This window comes from Tasmannia lanceolata, unplaced genomic scaffold (assembly GCF_043159265.1).
Source record: "Tasmannia lanceolata isolate RefF3 unplaced genomic scaffold, GAP_Taslan_0.1 ptg000008l, whole genome shotgun sequence".
Lineage (NCBI taxonomy): Eukaryota > Viridiplantae > Streptophyta > Magnoliopsida > Canellales > Winteraceae > Tasmannia > Tasmannia lanceolata.
The window spans coordinates 29,086,620-29,112,371 of record NW_027518685.1 but is presented as its reverse complement, the minus strand read 5'-3'; the positions used below and the strand labels follow the sequence as shown (position 1 = coordinate 29,112,371).

The window sequence follows — 25,752 nt, the reverse complement described above, 5'->3', positions numbered from 1 at the left end:
TTTTCTCGGGAAAGCTTACACAGGTGGAAAATATAAATAATGACGTGGAAAACGAACTTTCTTGCACTTTACCTCTAGATTTTCTCACCAAAAGGGTGAGAAAATCACTTTCCTGAGAAAACCACTTTGCCTGCATACTTTCTTTTCCTTTCTCGGCCAAGTGAACAACGGAATTTTCTCACAAAATGAATTTTCTCACAGTTTCTTTTCTTTTCTTTTCAGTTTTCCACGTCAGATTTTTTTTCTATCTTTTCTTTTCCTACTGCTAGAAAACAAGTGAACAGAGCCCGGTGTTTTCTTTTTTAAGATGAAAAGGTCTTTTTACTCTGAAAAGTCTTTCATTTCTGAACCAAACAAAAGAAAGTCTTTCAAAACGGGACTCTAGGGTTTATTTAAGTTGCATTCCGAGGGTGAATATGTAAAAAAAAAGGGTAATGGTAAATTCGCACCCCGTGTAGGATGATTCGCACCACTATAAGATGAATTGACGTCAAAAAGCGTTCAAGTCTGTCAGTCTGATGGTTTTTGACGCTTTTTGACGTCAATTCTCCTTCAAGGGATGTGAATCATCCTACATTGGTGCGAATTTATAAACCTTCCAAACAAAAAACCCATTTCTCTTTCATCAGATAAATTCTCTTCATTTTGCCGCCTGGTCTTTTTCCTCCCGCTCTTCTTTGAAGAAGAAAACAAATTAACAAACACAGAAAAAAAAAAACGCTCGTTGTGCAGAACAAGAGAGAGAGCAGAGAGAGATGTGGAAGAGGGTCTTTACTTCTGGTTCCGTCAGTGGTGCTCTACACCCACGGCGCACTTTAGCCACCGGACGTTCCTCCAGCGTATCCTCCGCCGTTGACTCCATCCTCCTCCGCTCCCTCAAAGAACACTACCTCGAAGTCTCCAAAATGACTCCTCCCCCGGTATTAATAAATACACTCCTTTTTCTTAAATCCTCATTTCTCCAGTACCTCTCGGTTAGGGTTTTAGTGTTAACTTTTCTTAGGGTTTGTGTTTTTCTTTCTATATAGAAAGTAAACCCTCCGTCTGAATTCAAAATCGTGAAAGGGGCGCTGGACAACAACGGCCCTGTTCTAAGGAGATCGTACGGTGATGAAGAGATCAGCATTTCTGTCATGCGATTGGCCAACTTTCTCCCTGGCGGTGACGGAGACGATGAGGATGGAATCAATCAGCTTTTCCTTCACGTCGACATTTCGAAGCCCGGGCGTGAAGATTGCCTCAACTTCCTTTGCGGGCTCTATCCAGACGCCATGGGAATTCACTCTGTTTCCATGAGGCCTAAACTCGGATCCTCCCAGTCCCTCCGCATTCCCTCCAAATACCAAGGCCCTGCCTTCCAGTACGCCTTCTTTCTCTTCCTCTTCATATTGCCTTTCTTCCATTTTGTTGAAGTATAAATGATTAAATAACACCATGATATGTTATGTTTATGAGTACTTGTAGGATTTCGGTGGAGACGGACACCGAAACCACCCAAAACCGAAATGGCCATTTATTTCGGCCGAAATTTCGGGATTTCGGCCAAAGTTTCGGTTTTTCCGAAATTTGACCCAAAAAATCTGTTTTTTTTAATTAATTTAATATTTCACCAAAATTTCAAAATTTCGAAATTTCGAAATTTCAAGGTCCGAAACCAGTACCGAAACCGAAATTTAAACCTTGCTTGTAATGTAGTTATTATGTAGTTGTGGGTATGTGTTAAGTAAAAAGAGGTAGGGAAAGACTGAAAACAACTTTGGTAGAAACAGTGAGGAAAGACTTGAGGGCTAGGAACATAACAGAGAACATGACCTTGAATAGGAGAGAACGGAAGAAAATGATCCTTGTAGACGAACTCAACTAGTGTCAGGATTAGACTTAGTCAATTTGAGCCAGGTAGATCCTTTCACCTTCTTCATGAAAATTTTCTAAAGGATTCATTAGCCGACCCCAACTAGTTTGGGACAAAGGCTTAGTTGAGTTGAGTTGAGTTTTGGGTATGTGTTTAGGGGTATGGGTTTTAGTTATTACCTATGTGTTATGTAAGTGGATTAATGGGGCAGCACTACCTTTATGCTTGTATTTAAGGAGTGTATTTTAATGAAAATGAGAGAAGAAGAGAATTTTACAGCAACAAAGGAAACTTTGTTATGAGAGTAATGATTCCTCTCGAATTGAACCGTTAGAAAGTCCGGTTGCCTCAAATCAACCTCATTCCCCATCTTTTTCTCTTTTTTTATTTGTTTATTTGTGTTACGTCCAATTAGGCTCGTAACACACCAACTCTAACTGCTTAATCTTTTGGAGTAATTGGTTGTTTAACATGATATCAGAGCTATTGCCTCACAACAGGTCCTGGATTCAAAACCCAACAACTCCCTATTAAAAATCCACATGTACAAATAACCCAAAAAGAGGGGCTCACACGTGAGGGGCGTGTTAAAGTATACATGATTAAATAACAGCACGGCTTAAGCATTTGGTGAAATTGGTTGTTTTGCATATATTCCATATGAGGCTTCCTCTTTTAATAGAAATAAGAAATTTTAGTAGCAACAGCATGGAGAGACAAATGTAAGAACTCCTAGACAAGTGAAACCAATCATAGAGTTTTGACAGACCCAATTTCTAAAGGACACTTGGTCACACACCAATAAACACACTAGAATATAGATCAGGAAGCAAGCTTGTATTGAATGTTGAAAAGCTTACAATACTGAAAGGTGATATTCTCAAATTAGGGGGCTTCTATATGTTTAGGCATTAGTTTTTGCAACAATGGTATATATCATGCCATTTGACATCAATTCAATTTCACAAATAGCCAACTTTTCACCCAATAGCCACACGATCATGTACGTTTTTGTAGAAGGCAGTGTCTATTATGATATGTGTGGCTCAGCTCTTCAGTGTCCTTGTGATATAGCATCAAATCACTTGCATAGACAAGTGGGTGTATCGTCAGCTTTGCTGGAAGCTGAAGTTTGTGGGGAATCTTTTTACCTTATTTACTGTTGAAAATGGCTTCTCATACTTATACATCAACCCTTTTATCCACTTTTTGGAGGACTTTAGTTTAAACTGTTTGGGTTGTATTTTCACCATCATAAGTTCCTTTGCATTAAGCAAGTTACCATTTGGTATCCTCCCACTTCCTTACAATAGTTAGCCTTCGTCTATATATGTTGCTTGAATTATTCTCTTGTGAATCCTCACTGTCACTTGGAGTATGAGATGTTGTTACCTTCTCATCAATTCAAAGGCGCTAGGACTCATCGCCATGCTCCATCACAGCTTGTATTGGAAATGTATTGCATTTAGAAGTTATACCCTGCCCTTTGGATGTTATTCATGAAATGCCTGAGAGTACTACTAGAACAGGCTGTGTCTGTCTGGGGATGGAAGCTTGCAGAGAAGTGTAGTTTTGAGCTGTAAAGTTTAAATTCCTCTTTCTAAAATCTTCTTTTGGACGAAAGATCCTGATTGTATGAAAGATCTCGATTGTAGGCATAGAACTAACAGTGACCTTTGCCTAGGGAAAAGACAAAACTGCCCTTCACTTGGCAAAAAGACCGAAATACCCTAATATAACTACTTTAAATATCATCAGCTCACAAAGTGACAAAGCTATGATCTCTCTCTCTCTCTCTATGTGTGTGTGTGTGTGTGTGCAACTAAACCCACAATCCAATGCCATTCAAAATAAACCCCACATCCCAAAAAAGGGGTTTGGTCATATCATCACCTTTCTCAATGTAACGACCCGGATTTAGGGCGAATTTTTTTAGACATAATAATTTGTTTTTCCAAATTCCAAAATCTCAAAATCCGAATCGCTACCCCAAAAGGAAAACAAGCGGACTAAAAAGACCAACACAACTCACAAATTAAAGGGACTTTGCCCGACAAGGCCATATGGGCAAACACACTTTCCTCGATCCCTTTAAACTCTCTTATTGTATGTTCATGTCATCATGTCAACTTACAAGAACTGTAGTAACTGAGTCAGAACGAGTTGAACAAGATCCTTTAGTGGGCTCATATAATAAAAGTGCACAGTAATGAAATTGTATTATAACAATGATCCTTACGTCGATGGATAGAATGGGCGGCAACTTGAACAGAGATATGGAAATCGAAATAAGAGTATGAGTACGTAGTCAAAAGACATGAGCACAAACAAAGAGATTATCAATGGATCATGATAGAGATAAATAACGCAAGAATCAAAACCTTGTATTTGAGGAAAAGTATAGATAGGTACTGTAAAAAAAATTACATTGTATACCAAAGTATACGGTCTCAAATCCGAATCATCATATGTATATACACGGGCAACATACATCACATACCGAAGCTTGTAGCTCAAAGTCATCATATATAATATATATATATATATATATATATATATATAGAGAGAGAGAGAGAGAGAGAGAGAGAGAGAAAACATTTCCTACACACTTGTGTAGGTAAGTTACCTACACACTAGCTTAAAATACAGTGGGGGCCCACATTGTTTGGGTGATCCAAACCATTCATTTGAATGGTCCTCACAGAGATAGGGTGTCCACAAAAAATCAGATCCATAGGATCATCCCAACCCTACGATTTGTGGAGGTAAAATGGACGTGTATAAACCTTCACAAATTAGTCCATTTTTTGCCCCCATAGTTTGAATGGTTGGGATGATCCTATGGATCTGATTTTTTGTGGACACCCTATCTATGTGAGGACCATTCAAATGAATGGTTTGGATCACCCAAACAATGTGGGCCCCCACTGTATTTTAAGCTAGTGTGTAGGTAACTTACCTACACAAGTGTGTAGGAAATGTTTTCTCATATATATATATATAGGGTCAAACATCGCAATACCGAGTTAAGGCGGCTCAAAGTCATCGTGTATATGCATACGGTAAAAATATAAAGATCATAAGAAATTATTTCAAGCGGATAATATTGCAGTTCTAAACGAAAGACAATGAGCATTAACATAGGGAACAAAACTATAATATCAAAACCATTATTATGAGAGTCCACTATCACTTGCCTTAGTGTTTGACTGTTGAAGGAGATGGAAGACTAAGTATAAATCGAGAAACAACCTCGAAGACGAAAAACCAATCGATGCAAAATCGTGAAAAAGCCAACCCGATTTAATTTCAGGTTGGGTTAGGGTTGAGGCCTTGGGAACCCAACCCGCACCCGACCTCCATCCTCTAATTTTGTTGTGATTTTTTAGGGTTATATTTTAATTTTGTATTTTTCTGTTTGGCCCTAGGTTAACCTGAACCCACAGTGACTCAACCCGACCTGATTTGGCAAAAATGGGTTGTGTTAGGGTTGAGAGATTCGGAGGCTGGTTGGGTTAGGGTTGACCATCCTCGACCCGAGGCCTGGGTTGGGTTGGGTTAGGGATTGAGGGAATGCTCTCTCGGGTTGGGCTAGGGTTGGCCTCAACCCGATCCAACCCGACCCAAATTGCACCCCTAATGAGCATAAGGGGAGACCATTCTAGTCATGTTCTTGGACCCTCTACACCTGCATACAATAATTAGCAGACTTACAGTTACGCCAACATTAGTGGTATCATGCAACCATATGCACTCGACGGAGCAAAGACAAGCGCATGCCCTATTCACGAAAGTACTCAAGATAGTTGAGCCATCTACATTTTTCGAAGCAGTTGTTAGTGACAAGCGGGTTGAAGCTATAAGAGAAGAGATGACAACTCTTTATAGGAATGACATGTGGGTAGTTGTCACAATGCCAATAGACAAAAAATATTGTTGGGTGCAATTGGGTGTACAAATTGAAGCAAAAACGTGACGATGCAGTGGACAGCTACAATGCCGGACTAGTAGCCAAGGGCTACAACCATCAACATGGGATGGACTATGAAGAAATATTTAGTTAGCTGTTAAAGCAACATCCGTAAGACTCATATTAGCTCTAGCGACCTTGTTTTGCTGGAAGCTTCATCAAATGAATGTTAAGAACTCCTTCCTACCTTGATGCCTAAAGCAAGAAGTGTGTATGAAACAATATGAAGTGGCAAACATATGTGATTATGTCTGCAAACTTAAGAAAGCTCTCTACAGGCTGAAATATACACCATGGGTATAGCTTGATAGACTTAATCTGGCTATCACAACATGGGGTTATAAAAGTAGTGCTTCAGATAATTCACTCTGCATCAAGCATGCACACATGATTTGGTATGGCTCTAGCTTTGGCTTATGTAGATTACATTATAATATCTTTCTCTGACTGTTTTTTAATGGCAGATTTCAGTGACTATAATATTATTTTTTTCTTATGCTAAAAAAAAGAGATGATATTATAGTCACTGGAAGTGACAACTTTGAGATTCAGAATCATAAAGATGGTTTAAAGGAAAATTTTGATATGAAAGACCTTGTATAGCAGCTATAGCTACACTATTTTCTAGGTGTTGAGATAGAAAGAACCGAGAAAGGTATTGTATTGATATAAACCCTAATAAAAACACTACATATCTCCTAAACATTTTTCATATGAGGAACTGTAAACCAAGTATGACACCAGCCATTTACAAAAGGAATGTGAGTGGTAATGAAGGCAATAAAGCTACCAGATTATAATTGAAGCATTACAGTATCCAACAGTTCCGATACCTAGTATGACCTGTGCAGTTAATCAAGTTTCTCAATTCTTGCATGATGCCAAGCAGGAAGATCTACAATCTACAAAGAGGATTAAGAGCTATGTTAAAGCCTTAGAGGCACTCTTGTTCATAGAATGCTTTATGGGACTGGTCAGGATAAAATGCTAAAAATAGAAGGATATTCTCATTCTGACTTTGCTGGTGATTCAAATACAAGATCAATAACATGATTTTGTATCATTTTGAATAACTGCTTAATTTCATGGAGCAACTAACAATTGCGAGATCCAGTGCCGAAGTAGAGTATCGTGCTATGGCATCCACCATCCTCTAGTTTACTTGGATGCGACATCTCTTACAATAGCTTCACATTGAATCCGGTTGTCCCACCCTATTGTGATTATGAGAGTGCAATCAAATTGTCACATAATTCAATTTTCCATGTTAGAATAAAAATATAGAAATTGATTATCATTTCTGCTGGGAGGAAGTAGAAATTGGTGAAATCCTTCCTCTATATATCGGAGTGCAGATATTTGTACCAAAGCCCTCTCTATAGACCATCATATATTCATATGCATCTTGTAGACAAACTGATTATGTTAAGAACATTAGAATAAACAAGCTCAATGGAGAAGAACTTTTAGTTCTATTAAGAGAAGCAGATGGAGGTTTTTTGTGCTTTCTTAGTTGACTACTGTGGCATAATTTGTATGTGAAAACATTACAAGTAGTTGAAATAAAAGGCAGGGAAACTAAATGATACAAAACATGATAGCACGCATGAGTGAGATGGTGTGTCACACTGAAAGAGAAGGAGTAGACTCTGAGCAGAGAAAGTTTCTATGTTGGAGTTATGCATTGAAGTCTGCAAATCATATAATGCAGATAAGAGAGAGATTCCCTTGTCGAACACCTCTAGTGAGGAGCCTCCCCATTCGTAGAATCTCTACAAGCACACAGGATGGAGCAAAAACAAAGGAAGACAAAATTGATGAGTAAATTGTGACAGAGATAATATTTTCTTTGAATCCTTGTGACCAAATAAATACCAGGAACATCAAACTGACTAGAAGAAGAAGATACAACACTTGAACTGACATGGGTGATGGGAAGGATCCATTACGCAAAAACCACCTCAACCGGATCAGAGTAAATACCACTCACCAAATATATGGTGAGTGGCACCCGAGTCGATCACACATGAAGCTTCAGAAGGCTTGGTGAGGGAAACATCTCGCATGTGATGAGGAATAGCCATTGGTGAATATGGATGGTACCTTGTGTTAAAAGGATGATAGTAATCTATGATAGAATGGTTGCTGTGAAACAACCAATTACTCCAGAAGCTTAATCCGTTGAAGATGGCGTTATTTAATCTTTTATACTTTAGCACTCCTCCTCACATGTGGCCCCTCTTTTTAGGGTTGGCCTACACGTGACACATGTGGCCCCTCTTTTTTGGGTTGGCCACTACATGTGGATTTTTATTATCAAGGAGTTTTGAACCCAAGACATTTGCTCCGGTACCATGTGAAACAACCAATTACTCCAAAAGCGTAAGCCGTTGGAGATGGCGTTATTTAATCTTTTATACTTTAACAGTTGCAATGTGTTACGGTCCTGAGTGGGGCCCGCCTAGGTATGGGACAGGTTTAAAGGGCCTTGCCTAACGCGTTCGATCAGCTCTGGAGCTTTTGGCGTATTGGTAAGGTATCTAGAATTTGGTATCGGACCGAACGATCCTCGGCTTTGCTTATCTATAATCATGGCAGATGGAACCAAACTTAAGCAGATTGAAGTGGAATTGCGACTTCATTCTACTGCTAAACTGCAAGAAACCGTCTCTTGTCATTCAGAAGAGCTCACGAAGTTGCGTGAATCTATCGAGACCTTGAAGGATGCTGGCTAGAGGCTTCAGCCACAACCCAGTTTATAGAAATTTTGCGACCTCTGGGAACTCATTCAAAATGTGCTTGCTGATTCGGAAACTGGAGGTAACACTTTCGATCATAGTGAGAACGTTTTTTCCACGAATTTCAGCCCTCCCTTCAAGTACTTTCCAACCCCGTTATGCGAAGATTGACTTTTCTAAATTTGTGGGCGATGATCCGAAAGGTTGGGTTTATCGTTGCAACAAATTCTTTGGGGTTAATGGAATTGATACGGAGCAAAGGGTGGCCCTAGCTTCGATTTACTTAGAAGGAAAACACGTTCAATGGTTTGAGCACACCCATGGAATTGTTGCTTGGCCGGTCTTCAGAAAGGCTATTTGTCAATGTTTTGGACCAAGAGTGAGAGATGATCCTATTGGAGATATTATGAGGCTTCGACAAACTGGGATGGATGCAGCATATCGGGAACGTTTTGAAAATTTATCCAGTGAAACTGAAGGTCTTCCTAATCAATTTTGTAAAGAGTGTTCCTTCGGGACTGAAGGATGAGATTCAAGCGGGGTATAACTGCTCAATTCGTTCAACTTTGGATCAAGCCATCGAGTTTGCCGAGTGACATGAGGAATCGGTTTTTGCTATTACTTGTCATCCTTGACCCCCTCCTCAACCTGCTCTACTACTTGCATCGCTAGGTCTGAAACCTCAATTTGGTGGTAACAGTGGCCTTCCTCCCAGCAAACACCTCACCGAAAAACAAATGATGGAACGCCGAGAAAAAAGCCTCTGCTACAACTGTGATGAGCAATTCGTACCGGGACACTGTTGTAAGTGACCTCAACTGTTTCTATTAGAAGGCCATGATAACGATGAGGTTGAGGCGGAAATGGAAGATACTGATCTTCGCCTGGAGAGGTTCCACTTGCGGATTTATAGATATATATGCATGCACTCACAAGTTCGCCATCATTCCCAACTATGCGAATTAGATGGCTTGTAGAAAAATGCCAATTATGATCCTTGTGGATTCCCGAAGCACGCATAACTTCCTAGACCACGAGTGGTGAAACAAACTGGTTTTGTTACGCAGAAAACAAATCCCTTGCCAGTGACTATTGCGATGGTACCCGACTTTTTAGTACAACGATCTGTCGTGAATTCCAGTGAACGATGCATAGAAATAATTTATGTGTTGAGGCGCGTTTATTGCCATTGGGCGGCTGCGACATGGTTCTAGGGGTACAATGATTGGCAACGCTAGGCCCAGTAATATGGGATTTTGCAAATTTACGTATGGAGTTTTCTCGTGACGGCCAAAAATTTATTTTACAGGTCTCCCAACGGGTGATGTTCAGATGATGGACTCTCAGCAAATTAGCAAAGTTCTACTAAATCTGAGCAAGGAATGGTAGCAAAGTTATGCTCACTACAAGCAGTGGATACGAATGTGACTTTCAACAATAATTTCCAGATTTTAGACCTTGAGCACAAGGTCATTTTGAAGGAAAAAGAGAAGGTAAATGATGTGAACGTAGCAGATATTATTATTATCTAATAATATCTGTTAGTTACTATTTAAGAATTTAATAATATCTATGGTTCCTATTTAATAATTATCTAATATTTAGAGATTTAGTAAAACTCATTATTTTTTATTGGCTATTGCTTTATTTGGCTTTGTTACTCTATTCTGTTTTGGAAAGTGCCGTGAGAGGGATCATTGAGATTAAAAACGATTTTGTAACCTTCTATTAAAAAAGATGAATAGAAAAATCTTCTCTTCTCCCTTATTCTTCTTCTATTGTTCTTGAGGCGATCCTCCCTTTTGCTCTAATTCCAAATGTTAGGTACCTTACCAGTACGCCAAAAGCTCCAGAGCTGATGGAACGCATTAGGCAAGGCTCTTTAAACCTGTCCCATCCAGGCTGGGCCTCACCTAGTCCCATAGCTAGGCGGGCCCCCACTCAAGATCGTATCACAATGACCACAATCCTAGCAACTGACAGAAGACTGAGTTCCCAGCCTCATAGAAAGTAGTGGAGCACAGATCGGGGATAATAAAACTTAAGGTGAGCATGATAGGCAGGAGTAGATGGCATAGGGAGAAGTCCCACCTTGCCCTGATGGAGGCACATAATTCTTAGATCTAGGTCCAAAATGATATCCACCTTATGGCTGCTAATAGTGCTGATGGTTCTGTTAGCCTCAACCATGACCACAACCATGGCCCTGGCTTCTTCCATGTTCGCGAGTAGAAGAGCCCACTGCATACAATGTTTTGAATGTCTCCATAGAAGAAGTCTGCTCTGTTCTAAAAGGCGGCCTGGGCGCTGGGCGCAGAAAAAACGCACTGTCCAGGCCCTGGGCGTTTAAAAAAGCGGTCTCACCGCCTGGGCAGGCGATGAGGCGCCGCCTGGGCGCTAAACATGGGCCTGGGTGGGGCGGGTTTGAAGACTCAGATAAAGATAGAGTCTTGGTCTTGGAGGGAGAGGACAATGATTGGTGAAGACTGAAGAAATGCTTGGATTTTAATCTATTTTTGGTCATGGATTTGTGTTGTATTGTTAAATACTTAAATTATTAAATACTTTACGCTTAATTTCTTATTCTATTTTTGACTTTTTGTTATTATTTAATGTTTAGTGCTTATGGCATAAAATGGTTTGGATTGCTATGTATTCAAGTATTTATATTTTATATAAAAAAATGCAAGATATTATGAAAATATATTAATATCTAAAAAAAATGAAAAACGCCTAAAAACACTGGGCGTTGGGAGGTCAGCCAGCTGCCCAACACCGCCCAACGCTTTTTAGAACACTGGAAGTCTGCCACATAAGGCTTGGTGGAGGCCTTGGTCGCTGAAGTAAGTTCCACGTGTTGCAGGAGGACATGAATTTCAGAGAAGGTAGGAAAGTTGGACCATATGAGAATAAAAGTGTTGAACATTATGGTATGAGATCTTCAATATTGAAAACAGGACTAATATTCATGTCAGCAGGTAAATCAATTAAATAAGCATTCGGGCCATATTAACGAAGAATACGAATAGGACCAATGGCTCAAGCATGCAACTTTTCAAAAGAATGGCGAGGGTAACGTTCGGGACGAACACGAACCATGACATAGTCGCCTTCATTAAATTCAAGGTTCCTACGATTAGGGCTGCAAATGAACCGAGCCGGCTCGCGAACATATTTGGGTTCGGCTCGGGCTCGTTCGTTTACTAAACAAGCCGAACCCGAGCCCAAAAATTAGGCTCATCAAATAAACGAGCCGAACTTGAGTTCGGCTCAGAAAAGCTCGTGAGCTTTTTAGGCTTGGTTCATAAACGAGCCGAACCGAGCTTTAAAGCTTGGATTATGTTTGCTTTTTATATATAAAATAAAAGAATGTAAGTTGTTTATCACAAATGAAAGTTTGGCCGAGTGGTTAAGGCTCTTGATTTAGAGGGGGCTTGGGTTCAAATCCCACAGATGTGTGTTTTTATCATTCTTGAGACGAGCCGAGCCGAGCTTTCTCGAATATTTCACGAGCCGAGCCAAGCTTTTTCGAAAACTAAACGAGCTGAGCCGAACCCGAGCCTTCATAAAAACTAAACGAGACAAGCCCGAACACCCCAAAGCTCGGCTCGGCTCGGCTCATTTGCAGCCCTACTTACGATGTACATCAGCAGCTAGTTTATAGTCAACATTACTACTAGCAATCTTACGACGTATATCAGCATGAAGGTCATGGATGTGCTGGGCAAAAGAATCGGCTGACTGAGAGGGACGGGCATTAGGCGGTAAAGGTATAAGGTCAAGAGGCTGACGAGGGATGACACCATGAACACTCTCAAATGGCCCTTTCCAGTAGTCCTATTAACAGAACTATTGTACGCAAACTCAGCAGTTGGTAACAACAAATCCCATGTACCAGGACGATCTCCTACTAAACAACGCAACAAATCACTCACACTACGATTAACTACCTCTGTTTGACCATCAGTTTGTAGGTGAAATGCTGAGGAAAACTTCAACTGTGTGCCAAAAAGTTTCCAAAGTGTTCGCCAAAAATAGCTAAAAAACTTGACATCTCGATCTGACACAATGGAAATAGGGAGCCCATGATGTTTGACAACTTCCTTAAAGAACAGTTTAGCTATTTGCACGGCATCAGCTGTTTTGCTACACGGAATGAAGTGTGCCATCTGTGAGAAAACGATCCACCACAACCATGATAGAATCATGTCCTCAAGCTGTCCGAGGCAGACCAAGGACAAAGTCCATGCTGATATCTTGCCATGGAGAATGAGGAATAGGCAAGGCGTATATAATCCAGTATTCTGTTTCTTAGCCTTTCCCAATTGACATGTGCGACACTATGACACAATTCGCGCTACGTCATTCCTTCTTTTTTTAACTCACGTGACAGAAGTCACGTGACTGACTTAAGTGACTGGGGGTGCTCAAAGGAAGAAAGGGGCTAGTAATTGGTGTTTCTAAATGAGGAAGGGGATGTGATGGATTTGGAAACTGATTTGTGGGTTTTTTGCAGATGGAAGATGGAGTTGGAGTTGGACTAGGTTTAGGGTATTTCTTAGGTGTATTGAACTGATGGGTGGCCAAGTTTGGGTTCTTGGGTGTGAGTTGAAGTTGGATCGAATCTGAAAAGGTTCTGGGTTTGACCTGAAGATACGGCTGAGATTCAAGGGGCTGCAACGTGGGGTTTCGAAAGTGTGGTTGGGCTAAAAGCCTCGGGTACGGAAGAGAACTGGTTTGGGGTTTGGCTGGGGGAATCCGAAATTGCACAAAATTCTTGTTTGGCTGCAATCTCTGAGTCTTGGATCTTTTAGCTTTGATACCAATTTGATGCAGGAATATTGAGAAGAAATTGAGGGGAAGAAGAGAGAAGAAGAAATAGACGAATTGAGTAGGGGAGAGTAAACGAGAGTTTCAAACCAATATCTTGCAAAAAGTGTTCAATAACGTTTGCTTAAGGCTTTTAAATAGCCAATTTACAACCCAAAACAAATAGAAACCTACTAAAACTAAACTCTAAGAAATAGAAACCAACTAAAATAGGACTCTAACATGAAATGACTAAAATATCCCTAACTAAAACTAATGATAACAAAAAAGGTCCCTGTGAGGCCCAAATAAAGATAAAAATAACTCTAAGGGCCTTTCGGAGAGCGGACCCGTCTCGAATAGACGCGCAAAGGGCGCCGATCTCCATCACTTACATTACAGGGAAGTTTGTCCAATTGTCCCAATACTACACTTCAGTGGCATTACCAAACCTATACCTCAATTAGATGTTTCTGATATGTCTCACTAAAAAAATTTCTTGATACTATTTTACCAACATGTATCTGTGTTGGCTTTGGCATTTGATAACCAGTGCAAAAGGTTTTTGCACCATTCTCTTAAAATTTTATTTCAGTTTTTTTATAGAGAAAATGAATGGATTTTGAGTTTCTGATTAGATGATTTCGGGATGAATTTGCAGAGATCTTGAAGAGAAAATGAAGGATGTCCTTCACGGGTACATAGAAGAGCGTGGTGTAAGTGAGAGTCTCTTCCCATTTCTTCAAGCATGGCTTTATGTGAAGGATCACCGGAATCTCATGCGTTGGTTCAAAACTGTGGGCACCTTCATTAACGAACGCAAACCAGTTTGAACTGGAATCCAATTCTCGACACCAACTATCGATTGCTCCTGGGTACGTTCTCTAGTTTTTCATTAGAAAGAAAAGAACAGAAAAAAGTATAAGCTCTTTCATTTTTGTTTAAGTTTTTCTGCTGATTAGAACTTGAAATTAAAATGTTGAGATGAAAAGCTAGGTGTCAGATGGTATTATTCTGTATGTAAGAAAGATGTTGCTCTTAGAATTATTTATTAGTCACATTCACTTTATCTGTCTGTATTCTATTTGGGGTTCATGAGAGAAGCTTTGCTCCAATAGTCCAATTTGCATGTGGGATTTGTGTACAAGATATGTTTTTTTGTATTAGATTGAATGCTTACATGAAATTAGAGAAATTGATTTATTTGCTTGGATGGATACCTTTTCCTTTTTAAGAATTACTGCTGACTTATAGATGACTTGAGCTATTTCCTTGTTTGATAATGACATCCCATCTTTCCAATTCATTTAGGCTCTGTTTCTTTGACGTAAAATGGGCGTAAATTTTGTTTTACGCCTATTTTCTGTGTAAAGAAAGAACCTCAAGGAACGGATGTTTGCAGTCTCATGTTTTTGTATTTGTTTTGTTCGTAGGTATGTTTTCATATTACCGTAGGAATGTAGGATGATCCTAACCCTTCGATCTTTCGACATGTTATAGGAGCCTCTACAGATTGGTGGGTGTAGCCCATTATAGTTGGTGTCGCCGTAATTGAATGATTAGTATGACTTCTTTTAGGATCTTGGTAAGAAAATTTAAGTCATTGATTTTTATCAACATTGATCTTACCGATGGGGTGTTCATGTGACATTGGAACATGAACATGTAAGGCGAAGTGGGACCTGAGATTAAGGGTCCAGCAATTCAATGGTCTCAAATTAATCACGTGTGCTGTGTCTGTGTGGCATCTAACTATCATCATTAAGATCGTATCTTAATAATGATTATTTGAGTAGCCCCTACATTTAAGATCTTGGATTCTTTTAGGCCATGTTCGGCAACCATGATACTTTATTTCATGGAATATCAGCCTACCACATTGTTGATGGTAGACCTGGCAAGAATTGATCTGGACCCGCGGGTCGACCAGCCTGTAATTTCCGAGTCTGGGTCAACATTTTGTGACCCGTTTCTAAGTTGACCACCGGTCAACCCGACCCGTCAAAACTGGGGGGTCCACCCCGGGTGCCCGTTGAAACAAAGTAGTTTTTCCATAATTGTCATATTTCTATACCCCTTTTTTGTAGTTTTTTCCGTAATTGTCATATGAAGGTGCGTAGTTTTTTTCGTAATTTTTCTACTTTACAGTAATTTTCCTATAATTTTCCTCCAAAAGTTTAGTACCATATTGCTAGCTTCTTGTACTTATTATTGCTAGCCACCTTTCCAAAAATAGTATTTCCGTGCAGTTTTCACCACATCTAATAAAACAAATCTCTCAACACATACAGTTGCAAAGGATGGGCTAGAAGTAGCCTTTGGAGAAGGTGGCTAGCAAATACCTATAAAAATAAAAATAAAAACAGAAAAACAAAAATTTACTAAAAACTCGGGTGACCGCGGGTCGACCTGGACCCGTACGGGCCGGGTGCCCGGGTCCAAGATTTGTAACCCGTAAATTTTTCTGGGTCATTTTTGACTCGGCTAGTTTGACCCGGACCTGTACGGATAGGTCTAGTTGATGGAGGGATAGGCAGAGACTCGAGAGGGGACTCATGAGAGGGTGAGAGGTGGAAAGAGTTTCTTTTCCCAGTTTTCCAGCTACTTTATCACCCTCTCCTTAGTTGTGCCCTCTCAACCCTCTCCCTCTCTCCCTCTCCTTGCCCATTTCTTAAACAAATATTCCATGGAAAAAACTTTCGTGGCTGACAAACATGGCCTGAAGTCTCTATTTTTATCCTGTGAAAAAATAGCCGTAAGAGTACATATTTTTTGTAATCAATGAGGGCCCAGGGCTTCTTCACCCCACGGTGACATGAGATGGCATGCGTGTGACATGGGATTTACGAGGCAATTTCGCAGAAAGCCATTTTGATGCTGACTTTTGCAGGAGAGAACAACCTCCACAAAAGTGAGCCGCGAATGGGTTTCCGCATAATTGCCTAGCAAAAGCCATAATACCATTTCTTGTTCGTGTGGTTTACTTTGGACTGTTTTTTGTCAAAGTCTTCTTAATACTTGAAAGTCTTCTTGACTTGGAAAATACACCACAGGACAGGATAGGCTCTCCCAGTCACATCCAATCCCTGTCTTCATATCACTTTCCTATTCATAATTGGCGTTCTAAATGGTTTTACAAACACCCGAGGTGCCTTTGAACTCGATTGAAAGCAACCCTAAATTTGGAACATGGCATAAATATACCTAAGTTCGTTTTCTGTTCTCTATTTTTTTAATTTCTTAGATAGCCTTGATACCAGAAGTTATTAAAATATCCATGTAGGGCTCATTTTAAAACATATCCACAGTTAAGGTTGTTGTTAAGTCGTTTCCCTCTTTTTTTTTTATATGGGATTTGCTAGGGACCATCGCAGAAGGTATTTTGCAGATGATCTGTCGCATGTCATACCAGCCACATAGACTCACTTTTCAGCAGATTTTGTCATCATTCACAAGGTCGCTGGTCTGACATGCGATAGACCATCTGCAAAATGCCTTCTGCGATGGTACCTGGCAAATCCCTTTTTATATATAGGCTACTAATACTGGCACTACCGTGTTTTGATAATTGCACGAACTCGTCCTTGTCTTTTATTATTTAAACAGCTGTCCATGGTTACTACATGGGACCCAGTAAAATGGGCTCTCGCCACAACATCACAAGTGAAGTAAGCCAGCCCATAGGTTTAGGAAAATCAACAAAAAGCAAACTTTTTTTTCACACATAACACATTCTCATTGCTGAGCTCTCTCATTGGTTTTACTCTCAGTCAAAATGCTCCAAAGAGCCAATTAAAAAAGGCAAGACAAGCTGAGTTTGTGCAATTATTAAAACATGGTAGTGCCAATATCACTAGTCTAGACTTTCAAAAGGGATTTGCTAGCCAATTTTGGGAAAAGCCATTTCTCAACAACCACCTCAGTTGAATTAAATGAACAAGACAATTTGCTAAAAAGTTGGCCTGTGTGGCTGTTCTCCCCTCTAACAACTTTATGTGAAATTTCCTAGCAAATCCCTTGATTGACTTCAAATACTAGAAGACTTATTAAAAGGGAAAGTGGTTAAGAGCAGATGGTTCTTAGAAAACCATCATGTAACAAAGTTTGTGGCCTATAAAGGGTCAACACCCAACAGATGCGCATGTGATCTTTCCATATATGTTGAAGTTCAATGAGCCTTTGGAAAGTTTTTTTTTTCATAGGGTTTTCTTGAAAAATATTCCCCCTGAAAATTCATTTCCCAGCATTTGGCTAACTCATCTTCTATCATTTTTTTTTCTAAAATTAAAAAATGTCTCAATATTTTAGAAAAGTTTCAATCGGGACCGTTTGGATGTAGGGAAAAATTTTCTTGGAATTTTTTTTAAAAATGGGTTTTCCCCATAAAAATTTATTTTTCCATAGAAAAAATTCCTTAATTTTTTTCCATAGATCCAAAATCCCCAACTACCTCCTTAGACTTTGAAACTTTTCTTTTCATGGAAAATATTTTTTTCGTATAGAAAAATGAGGAATGATAGATACAAGGGAGCCCTTGCATGTGGCTCTTTGGCGTAAAGTCATGGGTTTGCTCCCCGTGACGAGCGTTCGAATCCCCCCTTGCCTACCCGATGCACGTGGTTTCCGGGTGATTGCGCGCATCCGTAAGGAAATAGTCCTACCCCCGAAGGGGGTGGGGACACCCTTCGTTAACCTAAAAAAAGAGCCGAAAAAGGGCTCTTGATCGGATCCACGTCATCAAATGTAACTGATTTTACTTTTTCAACCAAGTTTAAATTGTAACTGAAAATGATGTGGATCGAATGAATAGGTCAAAATGAGGAATGATAGATGCAAGGGTGGTATGTCAGTATGTGGAGGACTTTAACGCGTTTTTGAAGTCAATTCACTTTAAAGGGATGTGAATTATCCTACAGGGGTGCGAATTTATCATCTCCCGTGCATTATCCTATTTAATTACCTCCCTCATTCAACGAGCTTCTTAGATCAACCAAAACCGGTGAGTACGATGTAAAATAGGACAGATGGACGGACCAGATCAACAAAAAGTAGGGACTCAATGTAAAATGGCCCGCTTCATTATATATGTTTCATTTAGGGTCATGATAAATTCGCACCCACTTTAGGATAATTCGCTCCCAATGGAACGTGATTTGCCGTCGAAAAAGCGTTAAAGCCAAAAGGGGCGTAAATATCACTTCCCGTCTGAGTCTGCCACAATTCACCTTAAAAGTGGTGCGATTTATCCTACAGTGGGTGCGAATTTATTATCTCCCAAGTCCTAACCCGAACCCCTAGAAAAAGTTAGAGAGAGAGAGAGAGAGAGAGAGAGAGAGAGTTTGTTTTGGTACTTTTCTCGGTTTTCTCCGATCCGATAATATCGCCATTTTCTCCGCTTGGATTATAAAAAGGAAAGGAAAAGCAAATCCATACTCGCCATTTTTCCCAAACTAGTTTTTTTTTTTGATTATTTCTGCAAGAGGACGAATTTAGATTTTCGAGATTTCCAGAGAGGGAAAAAGTTGGATATATCGGTGATAGGGGGCGATTTTCTTGTGATCTTTCCGCTGAAGAAATCGGAATTTATTAGAAGGTTTTGAAACTCTTTTTATTGTAATTTTTTTTGTTTTTGATCCGACCGTTGAGAAATTGTGGAATGGTAGTGAAGATGATGAGATGGAGGCCATGGCCGCCTCTGCTCTCGAAGAAATTCGAAGTAAAACTCATCATTCTCAGACTCGAAGGATTTCATCAATATCATCATAATCATCAATCGGACGGTGGAGATTCACCGGAGATGGTACAGAAATTGACGGTGGAGATTCGATGGAAAGGTCCGAAAATCGCCTTGAGTTCTCTGAGACGAACGGTGAAGAAGAACTTTACAAAGGAAGAGGAATTAAAAAGGGATGGAACTGTAGAATGGAATGAGGAGTTTCGGAGTATTTGCAATCTTTCGTCTTACAAGGATAATGCATTCATTCCATGGGAAATCTCATTCATCGTCTCCAATGTGAGTCCGATTTCAATCTTTAGGGTTCTTTTTTTCTTTTTCTTTCTTCCACCTTGAAATTGTGCCTTTTATTTGTTTCTTTTTAAGTTTGTTAGGGTTATATGGTTTCGATTAATTTTTCCTCATTTTACTAGGGTTTTGGAGTTTTAAAAAAAAAATATTTATTAGGTTTTCATGAGACGAAGATTAGATTTTTTTTATTTATATTTTCCCCAATTTTTTACTGTATGGTTCATTGATTTCTTCATTATGATTCCGATGAGGAGATTGATTTTTTTATTTTTTTTAAATATATATATAATTATATATAGCATATTTTAAATTGTAAATGCTGTTTCTGGAATATATCAATTTTAAATTGTAAATGCTGGTTATCAATCTTTCCATCTGTATTTTCATGGTATACCCATTATTTATTTATTTTCAAAAAAGAAAAAGAAATGTATTCAGATTTATCTCTTTTCTGTATGGGGTTTATGAGTTTGATGTTTATTGAAATTTTGGTTTGGATTGAGGAAGGATTATACGAACGTGTCATGTTTATTAATCCTGATAGAAGCTGTCATTTGTTTGATAAAAAAATAAAAATAAGAAATGCCTTTATGAAGTTAGGAACTTGGTGATATGATAGTAGAAAGAATGCCCTTTCATTTAAACCTGTATTCTATATTAAATAGCTAAATACCCATTCTTAGGGAATGTAAGTTGAGCAAAGAATGTAAACTAGAAAACATTTGTCTTTTATTACAATAGCCCAGCAAAGGCATAATGGACAAAATCAAGCTTGCTTATAACTCAAGACCTTAGCCCATATCTAAATGATTTATTTATGCTATGGAAACTTCAAAACCTTAGCCCATAACTAGAGCTAGGATTAGAGCCGGGTAGATTCCTTTCGCTTTCTTCATGAAATTTTTCTAAAGGATTCATTTAGCCGACCCCAACTAGTTTGGGACAAAGGCTTTGTTGAGTTGAGTTGAGTTGAGTATGGAAACTCCAAGTGTATGCATATGATCATATCCTACTTAGTGACGAATAGCCTACCTTAATATTTAAAACTTCAGGTGGTCTTGTACAAGTACCTCAAACCTGAGTTCTTCTTGTGCAAATATCCCTTTTTATGAATTTTATATTTCAGGAAATTTATGTAAAGATTTCTTCCCTGCATGTTCTATTCTTCTCTTTGTTGGTGACATTTTACTGTAAAGCTTAGTTCTTAGTTCTTACAGGATTTCTTGTAAGATTTTGTAAAATTGATCTGTTTTAGTCCATTGATTATATTCATGTTGAAATAGTTTCTTGCCAGCATCAAAAGATTAAAGTTTTGATCCACTTTATTTGACAGCTACGGCATTTTACTAGTCCCTTCAGTCAGCTTTTCCTTAGTAACGTTAGAATCCTAATCACCAAGTGGTAGCTAGGTGTATTATATCGCTGTTTTTGCTCCATTGTTGCGAAAGAGTTTTATTGTGCAGAGGATGCAATTTTTTCAGGTTTATGGCAGTGTCTGAGTTGTGGGTCAAAACTCGGATACAAAAGATTAAGAAAGAAAAATTAAAACTCAAAGCTTGACCGATATTCGACTAGACCACCATAATGAAACATAAAAACTCAAAAGACGGGCCCCTAGTACGAGTCATCTCAAAACTGGATCTGATACTCTTTTGACTTTTTGAGTTTTTGTGTTTTCAGTATATGCCATCTAGTTTGTTAAGCTTTCTAAGTATTGAAGGTTTTTGGGTGCTTTTGTTTAGATATTTGAGTACTCACCAAAGTTTATCTTTGAGAACTCAATTGAGCATTTATGGGTTATCTGAAAAAATTAACAATTAAAATATATAAATCAATGTTCAACCCCTGATCGATTTGAGTTTAGATTGATATATATATATATATATATATATATATATATATATATATATATATATATATATATTTCATCACCATTCAAAAAAAAATGATATGTATTTCATCCTCTTGTGAATGTACTTATACACTGCTTCGTGGGATCTTGGTTTTTCATGTTCATAGATTTGCTGAAAGTTTTGCATATGCTGTCATGCGGTATGTTTTATCACTTGGTCATGAGACTTGGGTCTACTTTATATTTGCTTGCTATAATTCCCTATACGGAAAGATGGTATATCACTGTCACATGCTTCAGCTTTGTATAGAATTCTTTTTTCAAAATGTGCTGCTTCTTTATTTTCTGTGTCAAAAGTGTGAAATTCAGCTTCACAGAGTTTTAATGAAGTTAGGTTTTTGTTGGCAGTTGGAGTCATTCTCCTCTGCGACATCAAGCTTTTGTTTGGTGATTATATGCTGATCCTCTTCTTGTTGGAGAAAACTAAGAACTTCCTCGTGTTATGGTTTCAGTGCTCGAACCAAGCACTGAAGAACAAGGTCACTGTTATTGGAACGGCTTCATTGAACCTTGCAGAGTTCGCATCTGCAGCTGAAGAAAATGTGGTAGAAATAAATGTCCCTCTCTCTCTGCCTGGTGGTCCTTCAGAGCCAAATCCATCTATTTGTGTATGTGCCTTTTAATTCATTTCCAAGTACATTTTGGTTCTCTGTCTCACTAAGCATCATTTTACATTTTCATTTAACCCAGAACTTGTGTGGTTGTGACAGCCAAAATGGTTGAACTCTTTTTTTTTCCCACATTGGAAGAATCTTTATGACTATATCCGTATGCATGATGCCCAAATTTATATAAAATCTCATTCTCATGTAAATGAATTTACGGTAGATGTATTTTCTGTATGATGTTTTAGTGCCTTTAAATTTTTTCTCTCCAGATTTGATTACCTGTCTGATTACATCTTTCTAGTTTCAGTGCCTCTTTTGAAGTTTTTTTTTTTTTTTTTTTATCTTGAGATCTTTCCTTTTGCAGTTAGCTCTCAGTTTATTGGAATTGAGAACCGCCCAGGAATCATCAGAGATGGTGCAGAGATCAATTGTGCCTGTTCCGTTGTCGCCTCATGCTGGAGAAGCTCCCTTAACGGAGAAAGAAGAGCTTTCCGCTCTCAAAGCAGGCCTGAGAAAAGTCAAGATACTTACAGAGTATGTTTCAACTCGAAGAGCTAAGAAGGCATGCTGGGAGGAAGAGGGTGGCGAGGGCAGATGCTCTGCTAGGAGTGAGGATGCTGAGTACACATACCCATTCGACACAGACCCACTTGATGATTTTGATGAAGGAGAGTTGGAGGGTGGAAAGGAGGGTTCTAGTTTCAGGAAATCCTTCAGTTATGGTACATTGGCATCTGCAAACTGTGCTGGAAGGTTTTGTTACTCTGAAATGAGAATAAATGGGGATGCTGAGGATTGGATTTACTACAGCAACCGCCGCAAATCAGATGTGAGCCGTGTGCATGTTGAGGAGACAACATCAGCCACCTCTGAGCAGTCTCTATTGCAGACATCAAAGCGAAGCATCCTTTCATGGAAGAAGAGGAAGCTGAGTTTTAGGTCTCCTAAAGCCAAAGGAGAGCCACTGTTAAAGAAAGCTTATGGAGAAGAGGGTGGGGACGACATCGATTTTGATCGCCGGCAGCTGAGCTCCTCCGACGAATCTTTTGCCTTAGGGGTATGTGTTTGACTTATACTTTCCTTTTCCCTGTTAATTCCTCAGAGGAGTTTTGCTAGAGTTCAGAAAAATGACACTTTCAAAAGGATTTGTACCCAGAGGGCAACATATGCTTAAGATGCTTACTAAGATGGCATTTGAGTCGATTTAGTAGGAAGATCATACTCTAAATCTTTTCTATGCTCACATAAGCATCTGACTGCTTATACCGATCACTTCTTTTTCCATAGAGCACCCATCTTAGTGAGGTTATTAACATTAATTAAAAAGAAGACCATGATCCTGTAACTTTGTGTGACCAACTTCAGTGCCCAGAAACCCACAGCCAACTCGGAATACAGTTCTCAATTTCTGTGTTTAACTCAGTTGAGTCAGAAAAACTCTCCCTTTTTTTATGCATTCAATGTTTAGAAATTCGCTGTACCCTCTGGACTGAGAGAATTGGCTCGGTCTGACCCGCTCCAAGTAGTTAATCCAAATCCCAAGTTTGAGTGCGAGTTTCTGAAAATTGACTTGAGTCCACTTCTGGCCTGGTAAGTGATTTCACCATGCTTTCTTCTTTCTTAAAGTTTGAAAATGCTGATTCTTTTAACAATATGACTGAAACACCTTCTATAAATGCTTGGGTTTTATACCATTTGTCTTGGTATTTCCGTATTCATTTTTCAATGCTATATGAATTTGATTTCTGGTTCATGTTTCCGATTATGTTTCTTAAAGTTTGAAAATGTGATTATGTTCGGTTCTGAGTGGAAAAATATTGTGGCAGTGGCGTAAGGCAGATGACGAAGCAGCTGCAAACCGATCATCAGTATCAGAATTTGGAGATGACAATTTTGCCGTCGGTAGTTGGGAGCAGAAAGAACTGATAAGCCGTGACGGGCAAATGAAGCTGTGTGCCCAAGTCTTCTTTGCTTCTATTGATCAACGGAACGAGCGGGCTGCCGGTGAAAGTGCATGCACTGCCCTTGTTGCCATCATCGCCGACTGGTTCCAGACGAACCAAGATCTCATGCCCATCAAGTCCCAACTTGACAGCCTTATCAGAGAAGGCTCCCTCGAGTGGAGAAACCTCTGTGAGAATGAGACCTACAGAGAACGCTTCCCTGACAAACACTTTGATCTTGAGACTGTCCTCCAAGCAAAGATCCGTCCTCTTGCTGTTGTCCCAGAAAAGTCCTTCATTGGGTTCTTCCACCCAGATGGAATGGAAGATGGGTTTGACTTCCTACATGGGGCCATGTCCTTCGACGGCATTTGGGATGAGATTAGCCGAACAGGATCAAGTTGCCCTGCTAACAGTAGTCCACAGCTCTATATTGTTAGCTGGAATGATCACTTCTTTGTCCTCAAGGTCGAGCCCGAAGCTTACTACATTATTGACACACTGGGAGAGAGACTTTATGAAGGTTGTAACCAGGCCTATATCTTGAAGTTCGACCGGGACACATCAATTTACAGATTGCCAACTGAAGGCAAGGTGGAGGAGAAGCCCACATCTAATCGGAACAACCTGAAGGAGGAGGGCGAAGCTAAGGCAGAGGATACTGGAAACCAAGACGGAGGAGAAGAGGAGGTTGTGTGCAGAGGGAAGGAGGCATGCAAGGAGTACATTAAGAGCTTCTTGGCTGCCATTCCGATAAGGGAATTGCAGGTCGATATCAAGAAGGGTTTAATGGGTTCAACATCTCTCCATCACCGACTGCAGATTGAATTCCATCTGACTGAGTTTTGTCAGCCAATGCCAGTAATGGCGGTCACCTCTCCTTCTCAGTCAGTAATGGCAGCGGATTGAAGAGTTGTATAAATTGTAGGGTAGGAAGTGCGATTATTTAGGCTCAGTTTGTCTTTTTGATTTGGAGTTTCTTTGGATTTCTTCGGCTTCTTCAGATCAATGGGTGAAATCAAGAGCCCATTAGAGTGGAATTTTGGTCGTGATTCTCTTCTCGGCAGTGGAGCAGCAGAGTAATACAGTGGCGTGTGATTCTGACTGGGTGTGTCTTTTCTCTAATGCTATTTTCTCTCTCTATAGGATTTTCTTGTAAATGACTGATGATTCCTTCTTCTTTTAACTGCAATTTGGATATGCCTACGATCCTGAAGTCTCAATGGGTGAGCAATATCATGTTTGAATGAACAAGTTTAAGCTTTGTTTAGGGTTTCTCCAAGAAAATCTGAACCATTAATGATGATTGAACTGGGGATCACAACTCTATCAAATACTTTGATCAGATGATCCTAGCCTCTTGATCCATAAAACCTGATTTAGAGTTCCTCAAAGAAAAGCGATAGGGCAATTGGACACATTGTATCAAATTGGAACCTGGGTGATTCATCCACGACCAGGATGAAGCTCGGGTGAAACAAACTGACTGATGTTGAAGTCTCAATTCAACATACATGTCCCCTTGTGAGACCCAAAAATTGAGAATGAAGAAATATAGAACTGCAAATTCAAGAGACCTTTACTATTAAAAAATAAAAAATAAACCCTAACACTTCCTACAGGTTAAAAGCCCCTTCTCCCTCTACGTGGACAACACATGATAAATAGGGGTGGTGCCAATATCAGGTTCCAATTTAGGTCCCTCTTTAGACAATCATCTGTTTTGATAAATAGACCATCCTATTTTAAGATTTTACATTAGAAATGTAGGTATCAAAACAGCATGTAAATTCTAGTTATTGTATGGTAATTATATAATGGGGTTGGATTTGCCAATTCCAAAACTAAGCACTTCCACCCACGGTGCCACACCCTGGCCTAAACCAACCCTCTCC

General features: G+C 39.4%; 2 protein-coding genes across 2 annotated transcripts; both read left to right on the top strand.

The window, feature by feature from the left end:
* Positions 1-638: 638 nt before the first annotated feature.
* LOC143883540 (Mitochondrial glycoprotein family protein) lies at positions 639-14,438 on the top strand. The gene is made up of 3 exons (XM_077386877.1): positions 639-920; positions 1,029-1,360; positions 14,031-14,438. The coding sequence occupies exons 1-3, from the start codon at positions 756-758 to the stop codon at positions 14,200-14,202; spliced, it is 669 nt and encodes a 222-aa protein (XP_077242992.1). The 5' UTR covers positions 639-755; the 3' UTR covers positions 14,203-14,438.
* Positions 14,439-18,762: 4,324 nt separating this feature from the next.
* LOC143885095 (uncharacterized) lies at positions 18,763-24,897 on the top strand. The gene is made up of 4 exons (XM_077389076.1): positions 18,763-19,382; positions 21,759-21,914; positions 22,279-22,977; positions 23,750-24,897. Exons 1-4 carry the CDS (start codon positions 19,026-19,028, stop codon positions 24,764-24,766), a joined length of 2,229 nt encoding a protein of 742 aa, XP_077245191.1. The 5' UTR covers positions 18,763-19,025; the 3' UTR covers positions 24,767-24,897.
* Positions 24,898-25,752: the final 855 nt, after the last annotated feature.

Bases quoted from the DNA above. Each gene is read 5' to 3' on its own strand.
- LOC143883540 (XM_077386877.1), top strand. From the start codon at position 756: ATGTGGAAGAGGGTCTTTACTTCTGGTTCCGTCAGTGGTGCTCTACAC. The intron at 921-1,028 runs GTATTAATAAAT...CTTTCTATATAG, and splicing joins CCAAAATGACTCCTCCCCCG to AAAGTAAACCCTCCGTCTGA. The intron at 1,361-14,030 runs GTACGCCTTCTT...ATGAATTTGCAG, and splicing joins TACCAAGGCCCTGCCTTCCA to AGATCTTGAAGAGAAAATGA.
- LOC143885095 (XM_077389076.1), top strand. From the start codon at position 19,026: ATGGTAGTGAAGATGATGAGATGGAGGCCATGGCCGCCTCTGCTCTCG. The intron at 19,383-21,758 runs GTGAGTCCGATT...TTATGGTTTCAG, and splicing joins TCTCATTCATCGTCTCCAAT to TGCTCGAACCAAGCACTGAA. The intron at 22,978-23,749 runs GTTTGACTTATA...CAGTGGCGTAAG, and splicing joins CTTTTGCCTTAGGGGTATGT to GCAGATGACGAAGCAGCTGC.